The following is a 25,833-nucleotide window of genomic DNA, read 5'->3' as shown; positions in this document are numbered from 1 at the left end:
TGAGCTGTTGGGGCTGGGTTGGACTCGATGATCTTGAAGGTCTCTTCCAACCCAGTGATTCTGTGAATTCTGTGAATTCTGTAAATTCTGCTTTTATAACAAAGGCAGAACCCAAAGGGCATCACCACTCCTGTGTCTGTGTCTTGCAGCAGCCCCTGGTGAGGCTGAAGGGAGGAGCCAACACGGGCGAAGGCCGCGTGGAGGTGCTGAAGAACGGGGAGTGGGGCACGGTGTGCGACGACAACTGGAACCTGGTGTCAGCCAGCGTGGTGTGCCGAGAGCTGGGCTTCGGCAGCGCCAAGGAGGCCATCACGGGAGCCAGGCTGGGCCAAGGTGAGCTCCAGCACGCTCCAGGGAGCTCCAGCACGCTCCAGGGAGCTCCAGCATGCTCCAGGGAGCTCCACCATGCTCCAGGGAGCTCCACCATGCTCCAGGGAGCTCCACCACGGCTCCAGGGAGCTCCACCACGGCTCCAGGGAGCTCCACCACGGCTCCAGGGAGCTCCACCACAGCTCCAGGGAGCTCCACTACAGCTCCAGGGAGCTCCATCACAGCTCCAGGGAGCTCCAGCACGCTCCAGGGAGCTCCAGCATGCTCCAGGGAGCTCCACTACGCTCCAGGGAGCTCCACCATGCTCCAGGGAGCTCCACCATGCTCCAGGGAGCTCCACCATGCTCCAGGGAGCTCCACCACAGCTCCAGGGAGCTCCACCATGCTCCAGGGAGCTCCATCACAGCTCCAGGGAGCTCCACCACAGCTCCAGGGAGCTCCACCATGCTCCAGGGAGCTCCATCACAGCTCCAGGGAGCTCCACCACAGCTCCAGGGAGCTCCACCACAGCTCCAGGGAGCTCCACCATGCTCCAGGGAGCTCCACCACAGCTCCAGGGAGCTCCACCACAGCTCCAGGGAGCTCCAGCATGCTCCAGGGAGCTCCACCACAGCTCCAGGGAGCTCCACTACAGCTCCAGGGAGCTCCAGCATGCTCCAGGGAGCTCCAGCATGCTCCAGGGAGCTCCACCATGCTCCAGGGAGCTCCACCACAGCTCCAGGGAGCTCCACCACAGCTCCAGGGAGCCCTGGGCTCGGGAGGGTTCATCCCCAAACACCTGACACCAAATTCATCCCCAGACACCAAATTCATCCCCAAACACCAAATTCATCCCCAAACACCAAATTCATCCACCAAACACTAGACCCCAAATTCATCCCCAAACACCAAATTCATCCCCAAACACCAAATTCATCCTCAAACACCTGATACCAAATTCATCCCCTAACACCAAATTCATCTCCAAGCACCAGAAACCAAATTCATCCCCAGATACCAAATTCATCCCCAAATTCATCCCCAAACACCAGACCCCAAATCCATCCAGCAAACACCAGAGGTTTATGTCCAAAAAGGAGACAGAGGAGTCCTGGTACTTTATGCAAATAAGAGGAGAGGCCATGGGGGTCTCAAATTTTGGAGGATGCAGACTCCTTTTAATCCTAATTTCTCTCTCTCATTCCCCACTGGCTGAGGTACTTGAGAGGCACAGACTTCCCAAATCCCCTAATACAGACCCCCTTCTAATGTATCCCCCCTTTGTCTTTTCCTTGTGTCCATCAGTGGAATTCCTATGGAATTTATGGTTCCTCCCATTGTTTCTTTCATCTCTCAGTATCCAGTTTTATTCATCAGCAGGCCCACAGCTTGTTTGTAAAGACAAATCCCTCATTCCTTTCACCGGTGCCCTGAATTAAGGAATGTTCCACCCTCAGGAACATCCCATGACTCAGGGCACGGTGGATTTTCGTCGGGATGTTCAATTTGAGGACCAGGAACTTCTTCCCTAACCTTAATGAGTCTCTTGGGGCCAGACTGGAATTCTGTGACTTAAAAAGATTCCCTGAAAAAAAAGCCTGAGGATGATGAGTTTGACCTTTTGATCAGGCAGCTGTGCCTGAGCAAAAGGTCAAACTCAGCATCCCAGTAATTAATTCTTAACAACTCGTCATTGTTCCAGTAATTAATTCTTAATTATCTCATCTGCTGCTCTGAAATTCCCTTTGAGTTCTCCAGAACCACACCATGATGTAATGCATTACTAGAAGGTTCCTGGCAAAAAATGAGTCCTGGAGTCAGACTTCAAACGCTCCAATTTAAGAGCAGGACAGTAATTTAGCTCATTATAAATAGAAGGGCATTTGAACAGCTCAGAGCCAGGCTTGGGTTTGGATTTCCTGTCTTTGGGAGTTGGTTTAAATCCCAAAAAGTGGTCAAAGGTGAACTGAAACCACCTGGTGATTCCCACAGCCTGCTCCCGGGCTGGAAATCAAAAAAAAAAAAATTAAAAAAAAATACACCAAATCGTTGTTGTCAGAATAAAAAAATTTAAAATTAAAAATTTAAAAATTTAAACCAAACCCTTGTTGTGAAAATAACCAAAGAAAAAAACAACAAAAAATCAGAAGACACCATGACCTTGTGGGAATAACCAAAATAAGACACCAAATCCTTGTTGTGAGAATAACAAAAATAAAGACACCAAACCCTTGGGAGAATAATTAAAAAAAAATGACACCAAGCCCTTGTTGTGAGAATCACAAAAAAAAACCAAAGACACCAAATCCTTTTTGTGAGAGTAACAAAAAAAAAAATTACACCAAATCTTTGTTGTGAGAAAAAAGAAATGGGGGAAATTTTGAGACTAAAGGAATGGGGGAAAATTCGAAAAGAAAGGAATGGGTGAAATTTTGAGACTAAAGGAATGAGGGAAAATTTGACAAGAAAGGAATGGGGGATATTTTGAGACTAAAGGAATGGGGGAAAATTTGAAAAGAAAGGAATGGGGGAAATTTTGAGACTAAAGGAATGGGGGAAAATTTGAAAAGAAAGGAATGGGGGAAATTTTGAGACTAAAGGAATGGGGGAAATTCCTTCCGCTTAGAGAAGGGGAGAGAAGGAAAAAACACGTGGGTGTCCTGAGTCTGGGAAGCTTTAAAACTTGGCCAAATCCACTGGATTTGCCAAAAACTCTCTTTGTGGCGGGCTGGAATTTGCTGATGTGTTTAAGGGCATGTAGGAAACAGCTTCATCATCCTGGGGCTGCCACGTGCGGGAGGAGAACGTGGAACGCGCTGTTCCACAGCCTGGAATCCCCCTCTGCCTTCCCACACGCTTCCCTTCCCGTTTTTTTTCCTTTCCTTTCTGCTCATCCATCAGTGCTCCCTGTCAGGAGTGTCCCTTGGGATGGGTGATGTCCCTCCAGCAGCCAGAGGGTCCCGTTTTGGTTGGAAAAGGAGATTTTTCTGGCCCTGGATGCTCAGGGAGCTCTCCAAGCTCTCCACGCCGTGTCCCTGTTCACATTTTATTCTGTTCCAGCTGCACCCCAGGGAATTTGGGTTTTCTCAGGGTGCTTTGAAGGAGCAGCTTCACCATGGGTGTGGGAGGTTGGATTTCACAGCTAAATCAGCTCCCAGTGGCTGAACTGGGAGTCCCAGTTCACAGAATGCACAGAATTTACAGAATTCACAGAATCACAGAATTCACAGAATTCACAGAATTCACAGAATCCCCAGGTTGGAAGAGACCTTCAAGGTCATCGAGTCCAACCCAGCCCCAGCCCCTCACCCAAACCCTGGCACCCAGTGCCACATCCAGGCTTTGTTAAACACACCCAGGGATGGGGACTCCACCACCTCCCTGGGCAGAACATTCCAGAACTTTATCACTCTTTCCATAAAACCTTTTTTCCTAATATCCAACCTGTATTTCCCTTGGCACAGCTTTGAGACTGTGTGCTCTGCTTCTGTCAGTGCTGCCTGGAGAAAGTTAAGACAAAGTGGGAGAGCAGTGGCTTCCACAGAGCTCAGGGTGTGGGAGGAGGATCTCTCCACCTTTCATGGACCCAGATTAAACAATTCACCCTTATTTCCACAAGAGGATGAGACTCTGAGCCCAGAGCTCATGGATGTGGTATTTTCAGAGACCCCCACTGAAGGCAGGGGTGATGCATCTGACTCCATGTTTTCACCAGGCTAATTTGTCATGAACGGCGGGAGAAATGTGACACACTATATGCGATGAATAGCAAATTTCGAAGTTTATTGAAAGCTTACTTATATTTATATTGGTGTTAATGAAGCTTATACATATTGCAAAAGTTGAGCTCATTATTGGTTAAAGCACACTTAGATTAACTACACTTTTTTTTATTTTCTAACAATTATTTTGTTTCTATGTTTGCATTCTTCTAATTTTTCTATTTAAGATAACTATATTTTCTGGCAAGCGATTTTCTCTCTCGTCTTCTCGTTTTAGGGAAGGTCACTGTGACTTTCGTTAGTAATTGGGCACTGGTTGCTCAGTTCTTAGCTTGTTTTTCTTATCTTTATCCATTGGTATCACATTGAAATGTCTTTTCTCAGCTAACCAATTATCTAAAAAGCTCTCTACACTAATTGATTATTTTATGATCTATAGTATATCAAAGAATGCTATACCAAACTACACTAAAGAATACAGAAAGGATACAGACAGAAGGCTAAAAGATAATAAAGAAAAACTGGTGACTCCTTCCAGAGTCCCAACACAGCCTGACTGTGATTGGTCATTAAATGAAAACAATTCACATGTTGGAACATGTGAACAATCTCCAACCACATTCCAAAGCAGCAAAACACAGGAGAAGCAAATCAGATAATTATTGTTTTGTTTTGTTTTGGGTTTTTTTGAGGCTTCTCGTCTTCCCAGGAGAAGAATCCTGGGCAAAGAGATTTTTCAGAAAATATGTCAGTGACACATGGATGTGTTGATATCCTGGGAGGGAGAACATGGAATTAAACCCCAAGGAGTAGGTGAAGGCAAATGTTGGATGGACAAGCCTAATCCTGGGGGTTTTTAAGTGCAATGGCATGGAAGGAAATGCAATTTTCCTCACATTTCAACATTTGGCTCCATTTCTGTGCCCCCATGTGCCATCATTTCCCCAAGAAGAGCAGCCCTGCCAGGGTTCTCTGGCTCAGAGAGGCCCTGCCCTTGTCCTTTGTCATCTTTGTCATCCTTGTCATCCCACTGGAGTGGCTTTGCCAGGCTGGGAATGTTGGCCTGGCTCCCCCCTGCATTCCTGGAGCTTCTCCCTCCACTTCTGGTCAGGGCTTTATCCCCCTCAGCCCTTTGGTGGCTGCAGAATGACTGGGAAGTGCTGCCAGCTCCAGATGGGAACCACAGACAGGATTTTAATGAGAGAGGCAAAAACAAAGGACAAAATTCCCATTCCCAGCAGCCTCCCCCAGGAATGTCCTCCCACCCTGCCCAGCTGTGGTGGGAGGGATGGACACAGGGCTGGCCAAGTTGGCCAAACCCCATTAACAAATTGTGGGTGAAATTAAACCCAGCACATTCACATCTCTGCCTTGTTGTTCTTTCTAACCAGTTTTGGAAGCAGGAGCTGAGTTTTGCAGGAGGATCATTCCCTTCCATGCTTTTCTGATGGAAATTTCAATTTTCTGCTGCTACTTATCCTGGGAAGACCCAAATTATTCCATTTTTCTGCCAGCACCTCAAGCCCATTCTCTGCAATTGTTCTCTGCTGTTTCCCTCAGTGCTGGAATCCTCAACCTGCCCCAGATTTCTTTTCCTGACTCCTCATCCACCCTGGGGATGTTTCATTCACAGCCAAGGTGTCAATGTCCCAGTTCTGTGTCAGGAATGTCAGGCCTTGACTGGAAGCAGATTCCAGCACAAAGACCCAGCCAGAAGGTCACAATTTGTGAATCCCTACAGCTGAAGTTTGTAAATTATGAAACAGTGGAAACTTGGTTTTTTCCTGGGATTCTTGCATGCTTGAGTTGCAGAGAATACTGGAAAGAATTTAACAGTAAATTATAACAATGATTTCACAGATTTTTGGTTTATTTTTACAAAAAATCAGCAGATTTTTTCCAAGTTTTGAATGCTGGAGGTCACTGTGGCGTTCACAACCTGCTGGGGTATCCCCTCACCACACAAAAGGACTTTTTCACCTGTTTTTTTCCCCAAGGAATGGGTCCCATCCACCTGAACGAGATCGACTGCACGGGCTTTGAGAAGTCGGTCACGGACTGCAAGTTCAACACCGAGTCCCAGGGCTGCAACCACGAGGAAGATGCTGCTGTGAGGTGCAATGTGCCAGCCATGGGCTTCCAGAACCAGGTGAGGAGCTGAGGGATCCGGGTGGGAGGGAATTTTGGCTGGGAATTTTGGGCAGGAATTGGGCAGGAATCATTTCACCCAAGCCATGAGTATTTAATTCAGGTTTTACCTAAAAAAGGAGGGGAAATGAGGATGAGTGTCCCATTTTATGTGGGTTTTGTGCTCCCCTGAACTCGTCTCATGTGGTGTTTGCAGGGGTCCCAGGACGAGGGAAGAGATGAGAATCTTGACTTCATGTTTCAGAAGGCTGATTTATTATTTTATGATATATATTATATTAAAAGAAAATTATATATTAAAACTATACTAAAATAATAGAAGAAAAGATTTCATCAAAAGGCTTGAAAGGAAAGGAATGGAATGATAATAAAATCTTGTGGCTGGCCAGAGAGTCCGAAACAGCTGGACTGTGATTGGCCATCAATTAAAAACAACCCCATGAGGCCAATCAAAGATGCACCTGTGGCATTCCACAGCAGCAGATAATTATTGTTTTTCTTTTCCTCTGAGGCTTCTCAGCTTCTCAGGAGAAAAATCCTGGCAAAGGGATTTTTCATAAAATATCATGGCGACAGTCTCAGAGTCCTGAAATGAGGAAGGCCAGGTTTGAAGGAGTTTGGAGCAATCTGGGATGATCCAAGGTCCCTGCCCATGGCAGGAGGTGGCACTGAATGATTTTTAACCCAATTTTCAACCTTTTCCAAGGCAACTATTCCATGATTCTGTGCTAGCTGCATGAACCAGACACAGATTCCTCTGAGTGCTCCTTCCAAAGGTCTGAAGGAGCAGGGAAGGAAAGCTTTCCCAGGGAATTCCTGCAGCTGGTCCAACCCACTGAACTGCCAGGCTTGGCTGGACCAGCCCCTGCCAAGGTGGGAGAGGAGCTGAACTCCCTGAGCTCAAACCCAGGGGAGACTCCCAGTGCTGTTCCATGCCTGGATGGTTTCCCATGGCCTTCCCCTTGGGGACCCCCTCCTGATCCCACAAAGGTGGGACACAGCCAGAGTGCCCTGAGTCATTTTCCCCATGAAAGATTTGGGAATGTGTTCATCTTTTCCTGACTCCTCATCCACCCTGGGGATGTTTCATTCACAGCCAACGTGTCAGTGTCCCAGTTCTATGTCAGGAATGTCAGCCCTTGACTGGAAGCAGATTCCAGCACAAAGATGCAGCCAAAAGGTCACAATTTGTGAATCCCTACAGGTCAATCCCCCCAAAAGCTCCCCCCCTTTTTGCCAGTCAGAATTCCCACTGTGGATGGGAAATCCCTCTCCAGGGGTTCTCCAGCTCCGTGTTCAAGGGGGAGTTTTCTGCTGTGCAGCACCCAGGTCACTTCCAGCCAGGGACATCAATGATTCCAAAATTTGGGGGAAAAAAAATACTTCCCCACCTGCTGCCCCCTGCATTGGAAGTCTGCAGTGGATTGAGGGGTTCTGTGTCCTGCAGCTTCGCCTGAGCGGGGGCCGCAACCCCTACGAGGGCCGTGTGGAGGTGCTGGCCGAGCGCAACGGGACCCTGAGGTGGGGCACGGTCTGCAGCCACAACTGGGGCACCGTGGAGGCCATGGTGGTGTGCAGGCAGCTGGGGCTGGGCTTTGCCAGCCACGCCTTCCAGGTGAGCCTAAACCTAACCCAAACCAAACCCTAAACCTAAACCTAACCCCAAACCAAACCCTAAACCTAAACCTAACCCCAACCCTAACCCTAACCCTAAACCTAACCCCAAACCAAACCCTAAACCTAAACCTAACCCCAAACCAAACCCTAAACCTAAACCTAACCCCAAACCAAACCTTAACCCCAACCTTAAACCTAACCCCAACCCTAACCCTAACCCTAAACCTAAACCTAACCACAACCTTAACCCTAACCTTAACCCTAACTCTAACCTTAACTTTAAGCCTAACCCTAACTCTAATATTAACCCTAACCCAGCCCCTGCCTGGGCCTCACATCTGGATGGGTGGGCTGGGGGTGCTGGAGGAGGAGGAGGAGGAGGAGGAGGAAGGGTCATTCCAAAAGGAGCTTCAAGAGTTACAGGAATATTTACCAATACAGCCAGACAGGACCTGCCTGAGCTTGTCTGGCCCTTGGTGCTGAAGCAAACAGCAGCACTGGGGTGTTTCACCCCACAGACACTTTGGGCTGCCTGGGTGTGTGGTGTTTCACCCCACAGACACTTTGGGCTGCCTGGGTGTGTGGTGTTTCACCCCACAGACACTTTGGGCTGCCTGGGTGTGTGGTGTTTCACCCCACAGACACTTTGGGCTGCCTGGGTGTGTGGTGTTTCACCCCACAGACACTTTTGCCTGCCTGGGTGTGTGGTGTTTCACCCCACAGACACTTTGGGCTGCCTGGGTGCTGCAGCTGGGCCCTGCAGACAAGTCCAGGCCTGCAGGAGCTCTGGTGCTGCTGGGATGGAGCTTCCCCCCATAACAGGGGCTGCTCCTCAGGTTTCCCTCTGTGGAGAAGCTTTCAGGCCATGGTGAAGGAAAGGAGTCGGTTCTGAGGGAGGGTTTGGATCCAGAGCTTTATTCTGGCCCTCAGGCCTCTGAATGCAGCACCAGCTCCCACAGAACTCCCTGAGCCCGTGGGTGCTGCTCCTTTAACCCCGGGGAGAGGGGCAGGGAAGGGGCAGGGAGGCACCAAGCAGGGACAGGAGGGGAGGGACAAAGGGACAAAGGACACCTGGATGGCCCAGGGCCCCCCAGGGGTAGAGGGCATCCTTTGGATCTGCCCAATCACTCGAGGCCCTTCTGGAATGCCAGGACTGACAGACAGTGCTGGGAGGGGCAGGAGAGGTGACTGACACACCTGGCAGGGAATTATCAGGGAGGGATCTGAAGTTCTGCAGCAAACCTGAAATCACATTGCAATGAAGAGTGGAACTGGAAAGACCTTGAGAGTAAAATCTCGTTGTACAACACTGTGGAGGTGGGGGTTTGGAGTAGATGGAGCTCTGGAGGATAAAAAATGAAGGAACTTGATCAGGAACTGGAATGATGGCATAGGAAGGAATGGCTTCCTACTGCCAGAGGACAGGGTTGGAGGGAATACTGGGAATAAATTCTGCCCTGGGGCTGTGGTGAGGTCCTGGGATGGAATTCCCAGAGGAGCTGTGGTTGTCCCATCCCTGGAAGTGTCCAAGGCCAGCTTGGAGCCACCTGGGACAGTGGAAGGTGTCCCTGCCCATGGCAGGGGTGGAATGGGATGGGATTTAAGGCCCATATTCCCATATGGTGAATTGTTCCCCACCAGGCTTTTCCTGCTCACACTCAGAATAAGATTAGATTGGATATTCAGGAGAAATCCTTCCCTGGGAGGGTGGGGAGGGGCTGAAATGGAGTCTCTATAGAAGCTGTGGCTGCCCCATCCCTGGAAATGTCCAAGGCCAGGTTGGACAGGGCTTGGAGCAACCTGGGATAGTGGGACGTGTCCCTGCCTGGGTGGGACTGGATGAGTTTTAAGATTTTTAAGGATTTGGTGATAAACATTCTGCTTCCCTGAGTTCTCTGTTGTTTTCTCACAGCTCAGGTTTCCTGACATTCACCAATCCCTACTTGGGCTGGTGGCTGCACGCAGGTTCTTGTCCCTCCCTGAAATGCAGAGGTCAGGTTCAAACTGGGGTCAGGTCTCCTGAAAAAATGAGATTTTGCTCCTGGAGTTGCTCTGGTGCTGCCCTGGGTGCAGCCCCATGAATTCCCTGCTCCTCCCTGCCCCAAACCCTCCCTGCTCCAGCATGGCCAGGAATGACCCCTCAGTTCTGCCCCACCCCTGGGAGTGTCCCAGGCCAGGCTGGACAGGGCTTGGAGTGAGCTGGGCTGCTGGAAAGTGTCCCTGCCCATGGGATGAGCAATCCAAACCATTCCATGACCTCTGCCACCCTGGGCTCATGGACAGATCCCAACCATTCTCCATGGCCAGGGAGGGATCTGCACATCCCCAGGGGACACTCAGGGCTTGGACACCCAGCAGGAAGGAGGCTGGAGCTGCCCACGTGCTGCTGGAGCCATTCCCTGCCCCAGCTGCTTCCTCCAGCTGATTTCCCCCCATCAAACCCCAGGAGCTGAGGATCTCCACATCCCTGAGCGTGGCCTTTCTGACTGCCTGGCTCTGTTGACACAGCCCTGGGAGTCCAGCGAGGAAAAGGCATTTTTTCCCTGAGCTGAGGCTGCTGGAATTTGGAACAGAAAAGGCTCTTTTACTGCCCCAGCTCTGGAGCATAAAGCCCCAGTGTGCAGAACAGGGCAGCCCTGTGTGCTCCCAGCCTTCCCAAACAGCCGGGGGCAACGGGAGCCGGGGGACACCGGGGGTTTCTTTTCCTGGAAACTGCTCCCAGCTTGGGCACGGACACATCTCAGAGGAGTTTTTTAGATTCTTTCTCCCCTCCCCTTCTTCCACGTTTTGGGGTTTGGGAGTTGATGTTGTGTCATTCCCATGAGTTTGGTAAAACTGGGGGAGGATGAGAGGAGAGGAAGTTTCATCAGGAACTGGAATGGTGGGACAAGGAGGAATGGCTTCCCACTGCCAGAGGAGAGAGTTAGATGGGATATTGGGAATAAATTCTTCCTTGCCAGAGGACAGAGTTAGATGGGATATTGAGAATAAATTTCCCACTGCCAGAGGACAGAGTTAGATGGGATATTGGGAATAAATTACCCACTGCCAGAGGGCAGAGTTAGATGGGATATTGGGAATAAATTCTTCCCTGCCAGAGGGCAGAGTTAGATGGGATATTGGGAATAAATTTCCCACTGCCAGAGGACAGAGTTAGATGGGATATTGGGAATAAATTCTTCCTTGCCAGTGGACAGAGTTAGATGGGATATTGGGAATAAATTCTTCCTTGCCAGTGGACAGAGTTAGATGGGATATTGGGAATAAATTCTTCCTTGCCAGTGGACAGAGTTAGATGGGATATTGGGAATAAATTTCTCACTGCCAGAGGGCAGAGTTAGATGGGATATTGGGAATAAATTCTTCCCTGGAACAGTGGCAAGGTCCTGGGATGAAATTCCCAGAGAGGCTGTGGCTTCCCCTGGATCCCTGGAAGTGCCCAAAACCAGGTTTAAACAACCTGGGATAGTGAGAGGTGTCCCTCTCCATGGCATGGGGTGGGACTGGATGGGATTCAAGGTTTTTAAGGATTTGGTGACAAAACTTCAGCTTCCCTGAGTCCCCTGTTGAACCATCCTTTGTCAAGATCCTCCTGGATAATGTGGGGCCTTGCCCTGATCTTCCCTGGTGGGAGAATCCCCACTTCAGGCAGGTAGATATTCCCCTAAGAGCCACTAACCCCCAAGGAATGTGTGAAATGCCTTTTCCTGCCTTTTTTTTTTGCCCAGGAAACGTGGTACTGGCACGGGGACGTCAGCGCCGACGACGTGGTGATGAGCGGGGTGAAGTGCTCGGGGACAGAGATGTCCCTGTCCCACTGCCGGCACGACGGCGCCCACGTGTCCTGCCCCAGGGGAGGGGGACGCTTCGGGGCCGGCGTGTCCTGCTCCGAGAGTGAGTGACCGGGATCCGGCCCCCGGGCAAGGGGGATGTGCAGGGGAACGGGGGGACCTGGATACGTCAAAACAACGCGGAATTTTAACTCCCTGAGAGGTGCTGGCTGTGGCTGCCCCGGCCCTGGGAGTGTCCAAGGGCAGCTTGGAGCAAGCTGGGATTGTGGAAGGTGTCCCTGCCTGTGGTGGGGTGGGGTGGGATGGGATGGGATCCATGGGATGGGACGGGATCCATGGGATGGGATGGGATGGGATGGGATGGGATTCATGGGATTCATGGGATTCATGGGATTCATGGGATGGGATCCATTGGATGAGATCCATGGGATGGAATCCATGGGATGGAATGGGATGGCATGGGATCCATTGGATGGAATGGGATGGGATGAGATCCATGGGATGGGATTCATGGGATGGGATCCATGGGATCCATGGGATGGGATGGGATGGGACGGGATCCATGGGATGGAATCCATGGGATGGGATAGGATCCATGGGATGGGATGGGATGGCACAGCACAGCACAGCATGGCACGGCATGGCATTGCATGGCATGGGATTTAAGGTCAACTACTCCCATATGGTCAATGGTTCCCCCCCCAGGCTTTTCCTACGCAAACTCAAGAGTAAGATTAATTTGGATATTCAGGAGAAATTGTTCTTTTTGAGAGTGGTGAGGGAACTTGATCGGGAGCTGGAATTATGGGATAAGGAAGAATGGCTTCCTACTGCCAGAGGACAGGGTTGGAGGGAATACTGGGAATAAATTCTGCCCTGGGGCTGTGGTGAGGTCCTGGGATGGAATTCCCAGAGGAGCTGTGGTTGTCCCATCCCTGGAAGTGTCCAAGGCCAGCTTGGAGCCACCTGGGACAGTGGAAGATGTCCCTGCCCATGGCAGGGGTGGAATGGGATGGGATTTAAGGTCCATATTCCCATATGGTGAATTGTTCCCCACCAGGCATTTCCTGCTCAAACTCAGAGTAGGATTAGATTGGATATTCAGGAGAAATCCTTCCCTGGGAGGGTGGGGAGGGGCTGGAATGGATTCTCTATAGAAGCTGTGGCTGCCTCATCCCTGGAAATGTCCAAGGCCAGGTTGGACAGGGCTTGGAGCAACCTGGGATAGTGGGAGGTGTTGGGGCTGGAAGTGCCTGATCTTTAAAACCCCTTCCCAGGCAAACCATTTCATGGCCCTCCAATTAGCACTGAGTGAGTCTGATTAGCATTCCATGTCAGGTCATTCCATGGCCTCTGATTAGCATTGAGTGAACCTGAGGAGCTCGGTGGCAGAACCATCCTGCACCTCCAGCAGTCACTTTCATATTGGAATATCACAAATATTGTGGGCAGGACGTTCCTTGGCTTGTGACCCTTGGTGCTGAACCAAACAGCAGCACTGTGGTGTTTCACCCCACAGACACTTTGGGCTGCCTGGGTGTGTGGTGTTTCACCCCACAGACACTTTGGGCTGCCTGGGTGCTGCAGCTGGGCCCTGCAGACAAGTCCAGGCCTGCAGGAGCTCTGGTGCTGCTGGGATGGAGCTTCCCCCCATAACAGGGGCTGCCCCTCAGGTTTCCCTCTGTGGAGAAGCTTTCAGGCCATGGTGAAGGAAAGGAGTCGGTTCTGAGGGAGGGTTTGGATCCAGAGCTTTATTCTGGCCCTCAGGCCTCTGAATGCAGCACCAGCTCCCACAGAACTCCCTGAGCCCGTGGCTGCTGCTCCTTTGAACCCGGGGAGAGGGCAGGGAAGGGGCAGGGAGGCACCAAGCAGGGACAGGAGGGGAGGGACAAAGGGACAAAGGACACCTGGATGGCCCAGGGCCCCCAGGGGTAGAGGGCATCCTTTGGATCTGCCCAATCACTCGAGGCCCTTCTGGAATGCCAGGACTGACAGACAGTGCTGGGAGGGGAAGGAGAGGGGACTGACACACCTGGGAGGGAATTTTCAGGGAGGGACCCGAGGTTCTGGGGTAAATTCTGAAATCACACCGCAACGCTTTCGGGGTGATTTTATTTCATTTAAACCGCCCATCCCTCACCGCAGCCGCCCCTGACCTGGTGCTGAACGCGGAGCTGGTGGAGCAGACGGCCTACCTGGAGGACAGGCCCATGTTCCTGCTGCAGTGTGCCCTGGAGGAGAACTGCCTGGCCAGCTCGGCCCACAACACCTCGCTGACCTCGGGCTACCGGCGCCTGCTGCGCTTCAGCTCCCAGATCCACAACAACGGCCAGTCCGACTTCAGGCCCAAGAACGGCCGCCACGCCTGGGTGTGGCACGACTGCCACCGGTGGGTGCCACGCCCGGGCTCCCTGTCACCCTCCAGCCCCTCCTGCTGCCGCGGGGAAATCTTGTCCCAGCTTTGTCCCAGTTTTGTCCCAGCTTTGTCCCAGCTTTGTCCCAGCTTTGTCCTGGTTTTGTCCCAGCTTTCTCCTGGTTTTGTCCCAGCTTTGTCCTGGTTTTGTTGTGGTTTTGTCCTGGTTTTGTCCCGATTTTGTCCTGTTTTTTTCCCGGCTTTGTCCCAGCTTTGTCCCGGTTTTGTCCTGGTTTTGTCCCAGTTTTGTCCTGGTTTTGTCCCGGTTTTGTCCCAATTTTGTCCTGGTTTTGTCCTAGCTTTGTCCCAGCTTTGTCATGATTTTGCCATGGTTTTGTACTGGTTTTGTCCCAGCTTTGTCTTGGCTTTGTCCCAGTTTTGTCCTGGTTTTGTCCCACCTTTGTCCCGGTTTTGTCCCAGTTTTGTCCTGGTTTTGTCCCAGCTTTGTCCCAGTTTTGTCCCAGTTTGCCCCTCAGTTTGGTGGTTGTAAGCAACATTCCCTGGATTTTGGGAATTCTTTCTTCCTTGGGCTCTTTCTTCATTCAGTTCTTAAGCAGTTCTAAATTAGGCGCTGTCTGTGCCCCGCTCTGAGCTGAGCTTTGCAGCTGGGCCCTGCTGGGTCTCAGTGCAGGGCTCCAGGGCTGGGATGGGCATTCCCAGGTGCCATTTGTGGGGTTTTTGTAGGAATTCAGGCCAGGCCTCCAGTCTGTGCCCGTGGGTGGGGTGGGGGGAATTGTCTGGGTCCAAAAACAGCCCCTGGCACTGGGGAAGAGGGAAAGGAGTGGAATTGTTTCTGTCTGAGCTGTGTGAAATGGAAAATGGGGGTTTGGAGGGACATTTTGGGGCACAGGGGAAGGGGTGGTTGTGGTGAATTAGAGATGGAGCAGCTGGGCTGGGAGCAAAGGCTGAGGGAACTGGGAATGTTCACCTGGAGAGGAGACGGCTCCAGGAGAGCCCAGAGCCCCTTGCAGGGCCTGAAGGGGCTCCAGGAGAGCTGGAGAGGGGCTGGGGACAAGGGATGGAGGGACAGGCACAGGGAATGGCTCCAAACTGGGAAAAATGAGACTGGGGTGGATTTTTGGAAGGAATGAGTGTGGGGAGGAGCTGGGATGGAATTCCCAGAGGAGCTGGGGCTGCCCCTGGAGCTCTGAAGTGCCCAAGGGAGAAGAGAAAGCTCCAGGGAGAGCTCAGAGCCCATTCCAGAGCCTGAAGGGGCCCCAGGAGAGCTGGAGAGGGACTGGGGACAAGGACGGAGGGACAGGACACAGGGAATGGCTCCCACTGGTAAAGGGGAGATTTGGGTGGGATATTGGGAAGGAATGAGCGTGGGGAGGGGCTGGGATGGAATTCCCAGGGAGATGTGGCTGCCCCTGGATCCCTGAAGGGTCCAAGGTGAGTTTGGAGCACCCTGGGGCAGTGGGAGGTGTCCCTGCCATGACAGGGGTGGCTCTGGATGGGATTTGAATCCCTTCCAACCCGAACCATTCCATGATTTTCTGACACCTGGGAGCTGAGTTTGCACAGACAGGACATGGGAACTCTTCACCCACTACATGCAGGTTACCTGAGCAGTTTCTCACCTGGAAAAGGACAAAAAAAATGCTGGAATTCTGCATTTTTTTATGCATCTCAACCCCACTAAAACTCAGCAGCTGGGAGGTGTTTTTGCACTTATTTTTGACTAAATTCATCCCATAAATGCATCATTTTTTCAAGGAATTAAGACAGTTTTGGGGAAATTGAGGGGGGAAAGGGAGCTGGAGGCCATCCAGGTGCTTTGCTGTGAAATGTGGACTGGTACAAGGTGGATTTTTCCCTTATTTGAGGTAAAAGGCAGTGAAATAATTCCATGCACTGCTCCTGTCCTGCTTAAAAAACTGGGGAAACACCAGAGTGGTAAATTTTAAATCTTAGAGTTCTTTATAATCTTCCCAAAGAGCTGAGATGTGCAGGTAGCACTGTAAAGGGAGAACTTGGAGCAATTTTGGACACACTGGAAGGGAGGTGGGATGGGAAAGGGTGAGCAAGAGGCCAGGAGCCATCTGTGCTCCAAACTGGACCCAGTTTAGATGGACAGGGATGAACTCAATCCCTCTTCAATCTTTCCAGTCTGTGAACAGCAGAGTGTAAACATCCCAGGGAGTGACTCAGGCATAGCTCAGAAACTGAGTCAGGCTCGAGAAGCTCAAACTTGCATTGAATTCATTGATTTGAGCCAAATCTGCCTCAAATCAACAGCTCGGCCTTGGCCTTGGCCTTGGGCCTCTGCCTCCTGCCCTGGGAGCTCCTGTTTGGATGTGGAAGTAGAGTAAAAACGGGAAAGACCCCAAGCAGGGAGTGAAAAATGATTTCATTTTTCATTCTGGCAGATGGCAACTTCTGGATTTTTTTTTTTTTTTCTTGTTTTTAGTGAGGGGAAACACAGGAAAAATTTCCTCCCCTTCCCTCTTTGCTCATGCCCCATCTGTAAATCCGTGAGCAATGATGGTGATTGGAAGTGTTTCAGCCTTGATTATTTTTACAGCTGGAAAGGAGTGGATTTATGCCCATTTTTCTTCTTTTTTTGTCCTCTTTTTTTCTTTTATTTTGTTTTTAATTCTTAAGCAACTGGTTCTGAGTTAGGCCCTGTCTGTGCCTCGCTCTGAGCTGAGCTTTGCAGCTGGGCCCTGCTGGGTCTCAGTGCAGGGCTCCAGGGCTGAGAGGGACATTCCCAAAGCTGGGATAAGCATTCCCAGTGCTGGGACAGGCATTCCCAGTGCTGGGATAGGCATTCCCAAAGCTGGGATAGGCATTCCCAGTGCTGGGATGGGCATTCCCAAAGCTGGGATAGGCATTCCCAGTGCTGGGATAGACATTCCCAGTGCTGAGATGGACATTCCCAAAGCTGGGATCAATATTCCCAAAGCTGGGATCAGCATTCCCAAAGCTGGAATACCCATTCCAAAAGCTAGAACAGACATTCCCAAAGCTTTGACAGGCATTCCCAAAGCTGGGATTCCCATCCCAAAGCTGGGATTCCCATTCCCAAAGCTTTGACAGGCATTCCCAAAGCTGGGATTCCCATTCCCAAAGCTGGGACAGACATCCCCAAAGCTGGGATGGGCATTCCCAAAGCTGGGATAGGCATTCCCAGTGCTGGGATGGGCATTCCCAGTGCTGGAATACACATTCCCAAAGCTGAGATAGGCATTCCCAATGCTGGGATAGACATTCCCAAAGCTGGGTTACACATTCCCAAAACTGGAATACAAGATACAGAATCCCAGAGCTGGAATACACATTCCCAATGCTGGGATTAGGCATTCCCAAAGTTGGGATACCCATTCCCAAAGCTGGGATAGGCATTCCCAAAGCTAGGACAGACATTCCCAAAGCTGGAATAGACATTCCCAGTGCTGGAATACCCATTCCAAAAGCTAGAACAGACATTCCCATAGCTTTGACAGGCATTCCCAAAGCTGAGATGCACATTCCCAAAGCTGAGATGGACATTCCCAGTGCTGGGATAGACATTCCCAAAGCTGGTATAGGCATTCCCAAAGCTGGGACAGACATTCCCAAAGCTGGGATAGACATTCCCAAAGCTGGGATTCCCATTCCCAAAGCTGGGATAGGCATTCCCAAAGCTGGGATTCCCATTCCCAAAGCTGGGACAGACATTCCCAAAGCTGGGATAGACATTCCCAAAGCTGGGATCGGCATTCCCAAAGCTGGGATAGGCATTCCCAAAGCTGGGATTCCCATTCCCAAAGCTGGGATAGGCATTCCCAAAGCTGGGATAGACATTCCCAAAGCTGGGATTCCCATTCCCAAAGCTGGGATAGGCATTCCCAAAGCTGGGATGGGCATTCCCAAAGCTGGGATTCCCATTCCCAAAGCTGGGGTGACACAGAGTGGTTTCAGGTCCCACTCCAGTTTTCTCCCTGCTCCCTCATTCCCTGGATTTGCTCCCAGTTCCAAGGCTGGGCTCAAATCCAAGGGGTTGCATCAGCATCACCCACTCTGCTGTGCCCAGCCCTGACCACGTGCAGTCCAGCTGGGCTAAAGCTCAGCTTAACTCTCTGCTTAGCCAGCAGTGGGGCTTAAAAAACCCAATGTCCCCGGAGTGCAATCTCACCCAAACCCTGCTGGGTCTGGCTTTGCTAATCAGGGATCTGAACACGGACTCTGGGCTCTCTCCTGGCCTTTGCTGGAATGTTCCCCAGGCTGGGCTGACAAATCCCAGTTTAAAACCAGGAAGTGTCTCCCGGGTGAAAACCCAGCTCTGAGCTGGGTGAAAGAAGCTGCTCCAGCTGTTGTTGTTTTTTGCTGATAAATTCACATTCTGCTGCTTAAAAAGTTAATCACTAAAAGCAGCCAGGTCTTGGCACAGCCAGCTCTGTGTGAAATATTCCTGGGAAATGATGGGGCTGCTCCAAGGAATGATTTTTGTTGGTGGATTCTTTGCCCTTCCTGTCACTATAAAACATTGTGATCCCACAAAAGTTGGAGCAAGGGACTTAATAAATGTCCCAGGCCAGGTCGGACAGGGCTTGGAGCAACCTGGGATAGGGGGAGGTGTCTCTGCCATGAACAGGGACAAAATGATCCTTAAATCCCTCTCCACCCAACCAGTCTGGGATTAGATGTAAATAAATCCCAGGAGGCAGCGGGAGGGGTGATGGAACCACACAGGATCGTCCCCAGGGAATATTTCCTGGGAATTTTCCTCCCCACCCAACCAGTCTGGAATTAAATGTAAATAAATCCCAGGAGGCAGCGGGATGGGTGATGGAGCCACACAGGATCATCCCCAGGGAATATTTCCTGGCTGGAGTTGTGCCATTCCTGCTGCTCCACTTGGCCTTTCAGCCCTGGTAATTAAAGGGCAATTAATTAGAGGGGTAACTTAATGATCCCTGGGGATAATTGTCCCTGTCTGTCCCCACAGGCACTACCACAGCATGGAGGTGTTCACCCACTATGACCTCCTGAACCTCAATGGCACCAAGGTGGCCGAGGGACACAAGGCCAGCTTCTGCCTGGAGGACACTGAGTGCGAGGCAGGTCTGTGCCAGGGCCCCGTGTCCCGGGAATTCCGTCCCCTTCCCAAGGAGGTGACAGCTCCTGAGGGATCAACAGGGCCTGGCAGGAGCCAGGAACCAGCCCTGGATGGATGGATGGATGGATGGATGGATGGATGGATGGATGGACGGACGGATGGATGGATGGATGATGGATGATGGATGGATGGATGATGGATGGATGGATGGATGGATGATGGATGGATGGATGGATGGATGGATGGATGGACGGATGGATGGATGGATGGATGGATGGATGATGGATGATGGATGGATGGATGATGGATGGATGGATGATGGATGATGGATGATGGATGGATGGATGGATGGATGGATGGATGGATGGATGGATGATGGATGGATGGATGATGGATGATGGATGGATGGATGATGGATGATGGATGATGGATGGATGGATGGATGGATGATGGATGGATGATGGATGATGGATGATGGATGGATGGATGGATGATGGATGATGGATGGATGGATGATGGATGGATGGATGATGGATGATGGATAATGGATGATGGATGGATGGATGATGGATGATGGATGGATGGATGGATGGATGATGGATGGATGAGGGATGGATGGATGAGGGATGGATGGATGATGGATGGATGGATGGATGGATGGATGGATGGATGGATTGATGATGGATGGATGATGGATGGATGATGGATGGATGGATGGATGATGATGGATGGATGGATGATGGATGGATTGATGATGGATGGATGGATGGATGGATGGATGATGGATGATGCATGGATGGGATCCCCCCAGGTCCCCCAGTCTCTTTTCCACCCTCCATCCCAGCTCTGAGCTGCTCCAGAACCCCAAATTGTTCATTTTCTGCTCCAGAACCCCAAATTGTTCATTTTCTGCTCCCCACCCAGAGAGGAATTCCAAAAGAAGCCTCCGGCTGCTGAGAGGTGGCAGCTCCTTAAATCCCATCCAAAACCCCACCCCTGGAGTTTATCCCTGACCATGGGGAACAAGCAGGAATTTCCTGGGAATTCTGCTGCGGATTTGACACTTTTTGCCTGGATTCTCCTCCTCTAGACGTGCAGAAGCAGTACGAGTGTGCCAATTTTGGGGAGCAGGGGATCACCGTGGGCTGCTGGGACGTTTATCGGCACGACATCGACTGCCAGTGGATCGACATCACCGACGTCCCCCCCGGGGATTACCTCTTCCAGGTGGGACAGACAGATTTGGGACACCCCTGCTGCTTTTATCCCACCAGTCAGATCCAGAATTCACCAAATTGGTTCATTTGACACACCCAGCTTCTGTTTATAAAGGGATTTTATTCCAAGATGCCTTAAAGATAAAGGATTATCCACCAGGATAATCACACAAGGGAAAAATCAGCGCCCATGAGCACAGTTTGGAGATTTGGAGTCTTACAAAAAATCCATGTCCAGCTAATCCTGGATAGGCCCAGCCCAGCTGATGTTGTTGTCAGTGTTGTCACCCCCCAAAGCACAGCACCCCTCTTTGGAGCTGGTGTAAGCAGCATTCCCTGAATTTTGGGATTCCCAGGTGCCGGTTTTGGGGTTTTTGTAGGAATTTGGGCCGGGCCCATGGGGGGAATTGTCTGGGTCCAAAAACAGCCACTGGCACTGGGGAGGAGGGAAAGGAGAGGAATTGTTTCTGTCTGAGCTGTGTGAAATGGAAAATGGGGGTTTGGAGGGACATTTTGGGGCACAGGGGAAGGGGTGGTTGTGGTGAATTAGAGATGGAGCAGCTGGGCTGGGAGGAAAGGCTGAGGGAACTGGGAATGTTCACCTGGAGAGGAGACGGCTCCAGGAGAGCCCAGAGCCCCTTGCAGGGCCTGAAGGGGCTCCAGGAGAGCTGGAGAGGGGCTGGGGACAAGGGATGGAGGGACAGGACCCAGGGAAGGGCTCCAAACTGGAAAAAATGAGACTGGGGTGGATTTTTGGAAGGAATGAGCGTGGGGAGGGGCTGGGATGGAATTCCCAGAGGAGCTGGGGCTGCCCCTGGATCCCTGAAGTGCCCAAGGGAGAAGAGAAAGCTCCAGGGAGAGCTCAGAGCCCATTCCAGAGCCTGAAGGGGCTCCAGGAGAGCTGGAGAGGGGCTGGGGACAAGGATGGAGGGACAGGACACAGGGAATGGCTCCCACTGGAAAAGGGGAGATTTGGGTGGGATATTGGGAAAGAATGAGGGTGGGGAGGGGCTGGGATGGAATTCCCAGGGAGCTGGGGCTGCCCCTGGATCCCTGAAGTGCCCAAGGTGAGTTTGGAGCACCCTGGGGCAGTGGGAGGTGTCCCTGCCATGACAGGGGTGGCTCTGGATGGGATTTGAATCCCTTCCAACCCAAACCATTCCATGATTTTCTGACACCTGGGAGCTGAGTTTGCACAGACAGGACATGGGAACTCTTCACCCACCCACCAGGTGAGCAGTTTCTCACCTGGAAAAGGAACCAAAAATGCTGGAATTCTGCCAGGGAAGCCAGGGAATGGCCTCCACTGCCAAAGGGCAGGGATGGATGGGATTTGGGGATGGAATTCCCAGAGCAGCTGTGGCTGCCCCTGGATCCCTGGCAGTGCCCAAGGCCAGGCTGGAGCCCCCTGGGGCAGTGGGAGGTGTCCCTGCCCTGCCAGGGGTGGCTCTGGATGGGATTTCAGGTCCCTTCCCACCCCAACCATCCCAGGATTCCCTGACTGAGCCTTTATTCCCTGACCTGCCTTTATTCACCTCATTTCTCTCCCTTTACAAAACAAATCCCATTTCCATTTTCTGCTAAAAAAAATGCCGTAAAAAACAACTGATTCTGCCAAATCCCCCTTACAACAACCCCACCCCTGTCCCTCCACCCCTCCCAGGTCGTGATCAACCCCAACTATGAGGTGGCAGAGTCGGATTATTCCAACAACGTCATGAAATGCCGGAGCCGCTACGACGGGCAGCGCATCTGGATGTACAACTGCCACATAGGTGAGGGCTGGCATCCCCCAGGCACGCCCCAAGGATTCCCCTCAGACAAGGAATCTCGTGTTTCCCTCCCTTGAAACAATCCCAGTGTCCTGGGAAATTCCTTCTTCACAAAATCCAATTATTCTGCCGAGCTGGGATCTCAGCGGGTCACGAATCTTCTCTTGGAAAACAAACAAAGCGGTGGGAAAGGGAATTCCTGCAGGAATTAAAATGTCCCTGGAATGTCAGGGAAATCTCTGTTTTCTTGGAAAAAGTTAAAATATTATCATTTGGTATTTTTCTTTTTGGTCGTGGAAATATCAAAGCCAAGCTAATTTAAATTTGGCTTCTTCCATTGTCAAAACCATGGAAAATGGAATTAACTTGGGGGCTTTTTAGGACTGTTTTTACCACAGAAAATGAATTAACACAACTCCCTGCCCAGCTGCAAATAAAACCAGCTTTGAAAATTCCCTTCTTCAAGGAATATTTTTCCTGGAAAAAAAAAAACAATCTCCAGATTTTTCTCATTATTTTCTTGGGATTTTAGCAGAAAATTCTGGTCTTGTGTGTCACATTTCAGACTGTGACCTCGTTCAGGAAAGTGAAGCCCATTCCAGCTGCTGCTGGGCTCTGCAGCTGAGCTGGGAGATAATTCTGGTTGAAAATAAAAGTTTTAACTTTCACTTTGTCCTAATTAGAGAGAAATTAGGGTTCAGTTCTGGTTCAGAGCAGAGCCCTCACACCCTCACAGGCTTTGTTGGGCCTCGCTTTTTATTTTTTATATAAAAATATTTCATATTTTTTTCACCAAACCAGTGAAATTTGGGTAATTCAGTCCTGCAAATCCACATCCAGCCCTCCTGGGACTCCTGGCTGTGCCAGTTAGGGCAAGATTTAATTAACACTTCATTAATTAACCCCAAATCTTTAAGCCCTTCATTTCCAGGGCACTGGTTCCAGCCAGTCCCAGTGTTCCCAAGTGCTTTTCCCTGCTCACCCTGTGCTCTCCTGGTGCTCCCCAGGGTTTTTCCCTGCTCACCCTGCACATTCCCAATGTTCCCAAGTGTTTTTCCCATCTTCCCTCCGTGTTCCCAAGGGTTTTTCCCTCTCCCACTGATCCCAAGGGTTTTTCCCCATGCCCTTCCCATGTTCCCAAGTGCTTTTCCCTCTCTTGGTGATCCCAAGGGTTTTTCCTGTGCTCTCCCAGTGTTCCCAAGTGCTTTTCCCTCTCCCAGTATTCCCAAGTGTTTTCCTTGTGCTCTCCCCATGTTCCCAAGGGTTTTTTCCCTCTCCCAGTGATCCCCATTGTTTTCCCTGCACTCTCCTGCTGTTCCCAAGGGTTTTTCCCATTCTCTTCCATTGTTCCCAAGTGTTTTTCCCTCTCCCCTGGTGTTCCCAAGGGTTATTCCCATCCTCTCCCCCTGTTCCCAGGTGTTTTTCCCTCTCCTGGTGTCCCCAAGGGTTATTCCCATGCTCTCCTGTATTCCCAAGGGTTTTTCTCAGGTGTTTTTCTTTCTCCTGGTGTTCCCAAGGGTTATTCCCCCTGTTCCCAGGTGTTTTTCTCTCTCCTGGTGTTCCCAAGTGTTTTTCCCATTCTCTTCCACTGTTCCCAAGGGTTTTTCCTGTGCTCTCCCAGTGTTCCCAAGGGTTTTCCCCATGCTCCCCCCCCGTGTTCCCAAGGGCTTTTCCCTCTCCCAGTATTCCCAAGTGTTTTCCTTGTGCTCTCCCCATGTTCCCAATGGTTTTTTCCCTCTCCCAGTGATCCCCAATGTTTTCCCTGCACTCTCCTGCTGTTCCCAAGGGTTTTTCCCATCCTCTCCCACTGTTCCCAAGTGTTTCTCCCTCTCCCCTGGTGATCCCAAGGGTTTTCCCCATCTTCTCCTGGTGTTCCCAAGGGTTTTTCCTGTGCTCTCCCAGTGTTCCCAAGGGTTTTTCCCACTCCTGGTGTTCCCAATGGTTTTCCCCATGCTCTCCCCATGTTCCAAGTGCTTTTCCCTCTCCCAGTATTCCCAAGTGTTTTCCTTGTGCTCTCCCCATGTTCCCAAGGGATTTTCCCTCTCCCAGTGATCCCCAATGTTTTCCCTGCACTCTCCTGCTGTTCCCAAGGGTTTTACCTGTGTTCCCAGGTGTTTTTCCCATCCTCTCCCACTGTTCCCAAGGGTTTTTCCCTCTCCCCTGGTGATCCCAAGGGTTTTCCCCATCTTCTCCTGGTGTTCCCAAGGGTTATTCCCATGCTCTCCTAATGTTCCCAAGGGTTATTCCCATGCTCTCCTGGTGTTCCCAAGGCTTTTCCCAGTATTCCCAGATGTTTTTCCCTCTCCTGGTGTTCCCAAGGGTTATTCCCTGCACTCTCCTGTGTTCCCAGGTGTTTTCCCCTCTCCTAATGTTCCCAAGGATTATTCCTGTGCTCTCCCCCTGTTCCCAGGTGTTTTTCTCTCTCCTGTGTTCCCAAGTGTTTTTCCCATCCTCTCCCAGTGTTCCCAAGGGTTTTCCCAGATTCCCAGATGTTTTTCCCTCTCCTAATGTTCCCAAGTGTTATTCCCATGCTCTCCCCCTGTTTCCAGGTGGTTTTCCCTCTCCTGGTGTTCCCAAGGGTTATTCCCATGCTCCCCTGTGTTCCCAAGGGTTATTCCCATGCTCTCCTGTGTTCCCAAGGGTTTTTCCCAGTATTCCCAGGTGTTTTTCCCTCTCCTGGTATTCCCAAGGGTTATTCCCATCCTCTCCCCCTGTTTCCAGGTGTTTTTCACTCTCCTGATGTTCCCAAGGGTTTTCCCAGGTGTTTTCCCTTCTCCTGGTGATCCCAAGGGTTATTCCCATGCTCCCCTGTGTTCCCAAGGGTTTTTCCCAGTATTCCCAGGTGTTTTTCCCTCTTCTGGTGATCCCAAGGGTTATTCCCATCCTCTCCCCCTGTTCCCAGGTGTTTTTCCCTCTCCTGGTGTTCCCAAGGGTTATTCCCATGCTCCCCTGTGTTCCCAAGGGTTTTTCCCAGTATTCCCAGGTGTTTTTCTCTCCCCTGGTGTTCCCAAGGGTTATTCCCAGCATTCCCAGGTGTTTTTCCCTCTCCTAATGTTCCCAAGTGTTATTCCCATGCTCTCCCCCTGTTTCCAGGTGTTTTTCCCTCTCCTGGTGATCCCAGGGGTTATTCCCATGCTCCCCTGGTGTTCCCAAGGGTTATTCCCATGCTCTCCTGTGTTCCCAAGGGTTTTTCCCAGTATTCCCAGGTGTTTTTCTCTCCCCTGGTGATCCCAAGGGTTATTCCCAGTATTCCCAGGTGTTTTCCCCTCCCCTGGTGTTCCCAAGAGTTATTCCCATCCTCTCCCCGTTTCCAGGTGTTTTTCTCTCTCCTGCTGTTCCCAAGGTTTCTTCCCATGCTCTCCCGTGTTCCCAAGGGTTATTCCCAGTATTCCCAGGTGTTTCCCCCTCCTAATGTTCCCAAGGGTTATTCCCATGTTCTTCCCGTTCCCAGGTGTTTTTCCCTCTCCTAATGTTCCCAAGGGTTATTCCCATGCTCTCCTGTGTTCCCAAGGGTTATTCCCAGTATTCCCAGGTGTTTTTCCCTCTCCTGGTATTCCCAAGGGTTATTCCCATCCTCTCCCCCTGTTTCCAGGTGTTTTTCCCTCTCCTGATGTTCCCAAGGGTTTTCCCAGGTGTTTTCCCTTCTCCTGGTGTTCCCAAGGGTTATTCCCATGCTCCCCTGTGTTCCCAAGGGTTATTCCCAGTATTCCCAGGTGTTTTTCTCTCCCCTGTGTTCCCAAGGGTTTTTCCCAGTATTCCCAGGTGTTTTTCTCTCCCCTGTGTTCCCAAGGGTTTTCCCAGTA

General features: G+C 51.0%; 1 protein-coding gene across 2 annotated transcripts in view; it reads left to right on the top strand.

Moving 5' to 3' along the window:
• LOXL2 (lysyl oxidase like 2) overlaps positions 1-25,833 on the top strand; it is a 77,447-nt gene that overhangs the window by 47,906 nt on the left and 3,708 nt on the right. For both annotated transcript variants that reach the window (XM_071454693.1, XM_071454694.1), the window contains 8 exons: positions 150-333; positions 6,029-6,180; positions 7,627-7,794; positions 11,525-11,690; positions 13,733-13,976; positions 18,931-19,046; positions 20,132-20,268; positions 21,922-22,033. In XM_071454693.1, coding sequence (XP_071310794.1) covers positions 150-333; positions 6,029-6,180; positions 7,627-7,794; positions 11,525-11,690; positions 13,733-13,976; positions 18,931-19,046; positions 20,132-20,268; positions 21,922-22,033 — 1,279 coding nt within the window. The remainder of the gene's footprint in view (positions 1-149; positions 334-6,028; positions 6,181-7,626; positions 7,795-11,524; positions 11,691-13,732; positions 13,977-18,930; positions 19,047-20,131; positions 20,269-21,921; positions 22,034-25,833) is intronic.

Source organism: Agelaius tricolor, unplaced genomic scaffold (assembly GCF_023055355.1).
Source record: "Agelaius tricolor isolate 1412-34295 unplaced genomic scaffold, bAgeTri1.0.p SCAF_41, whole genome shotgun sequence".
Lineage (NCBI taxonomy): Eukaryota > Metazoa > Chordata > Aves > Passeriformes > Icteridae > Agelaius > Agelaius tricolor.
This window is presented reverse-complemented; position numbering and strand designations above follow the sequence as displayed.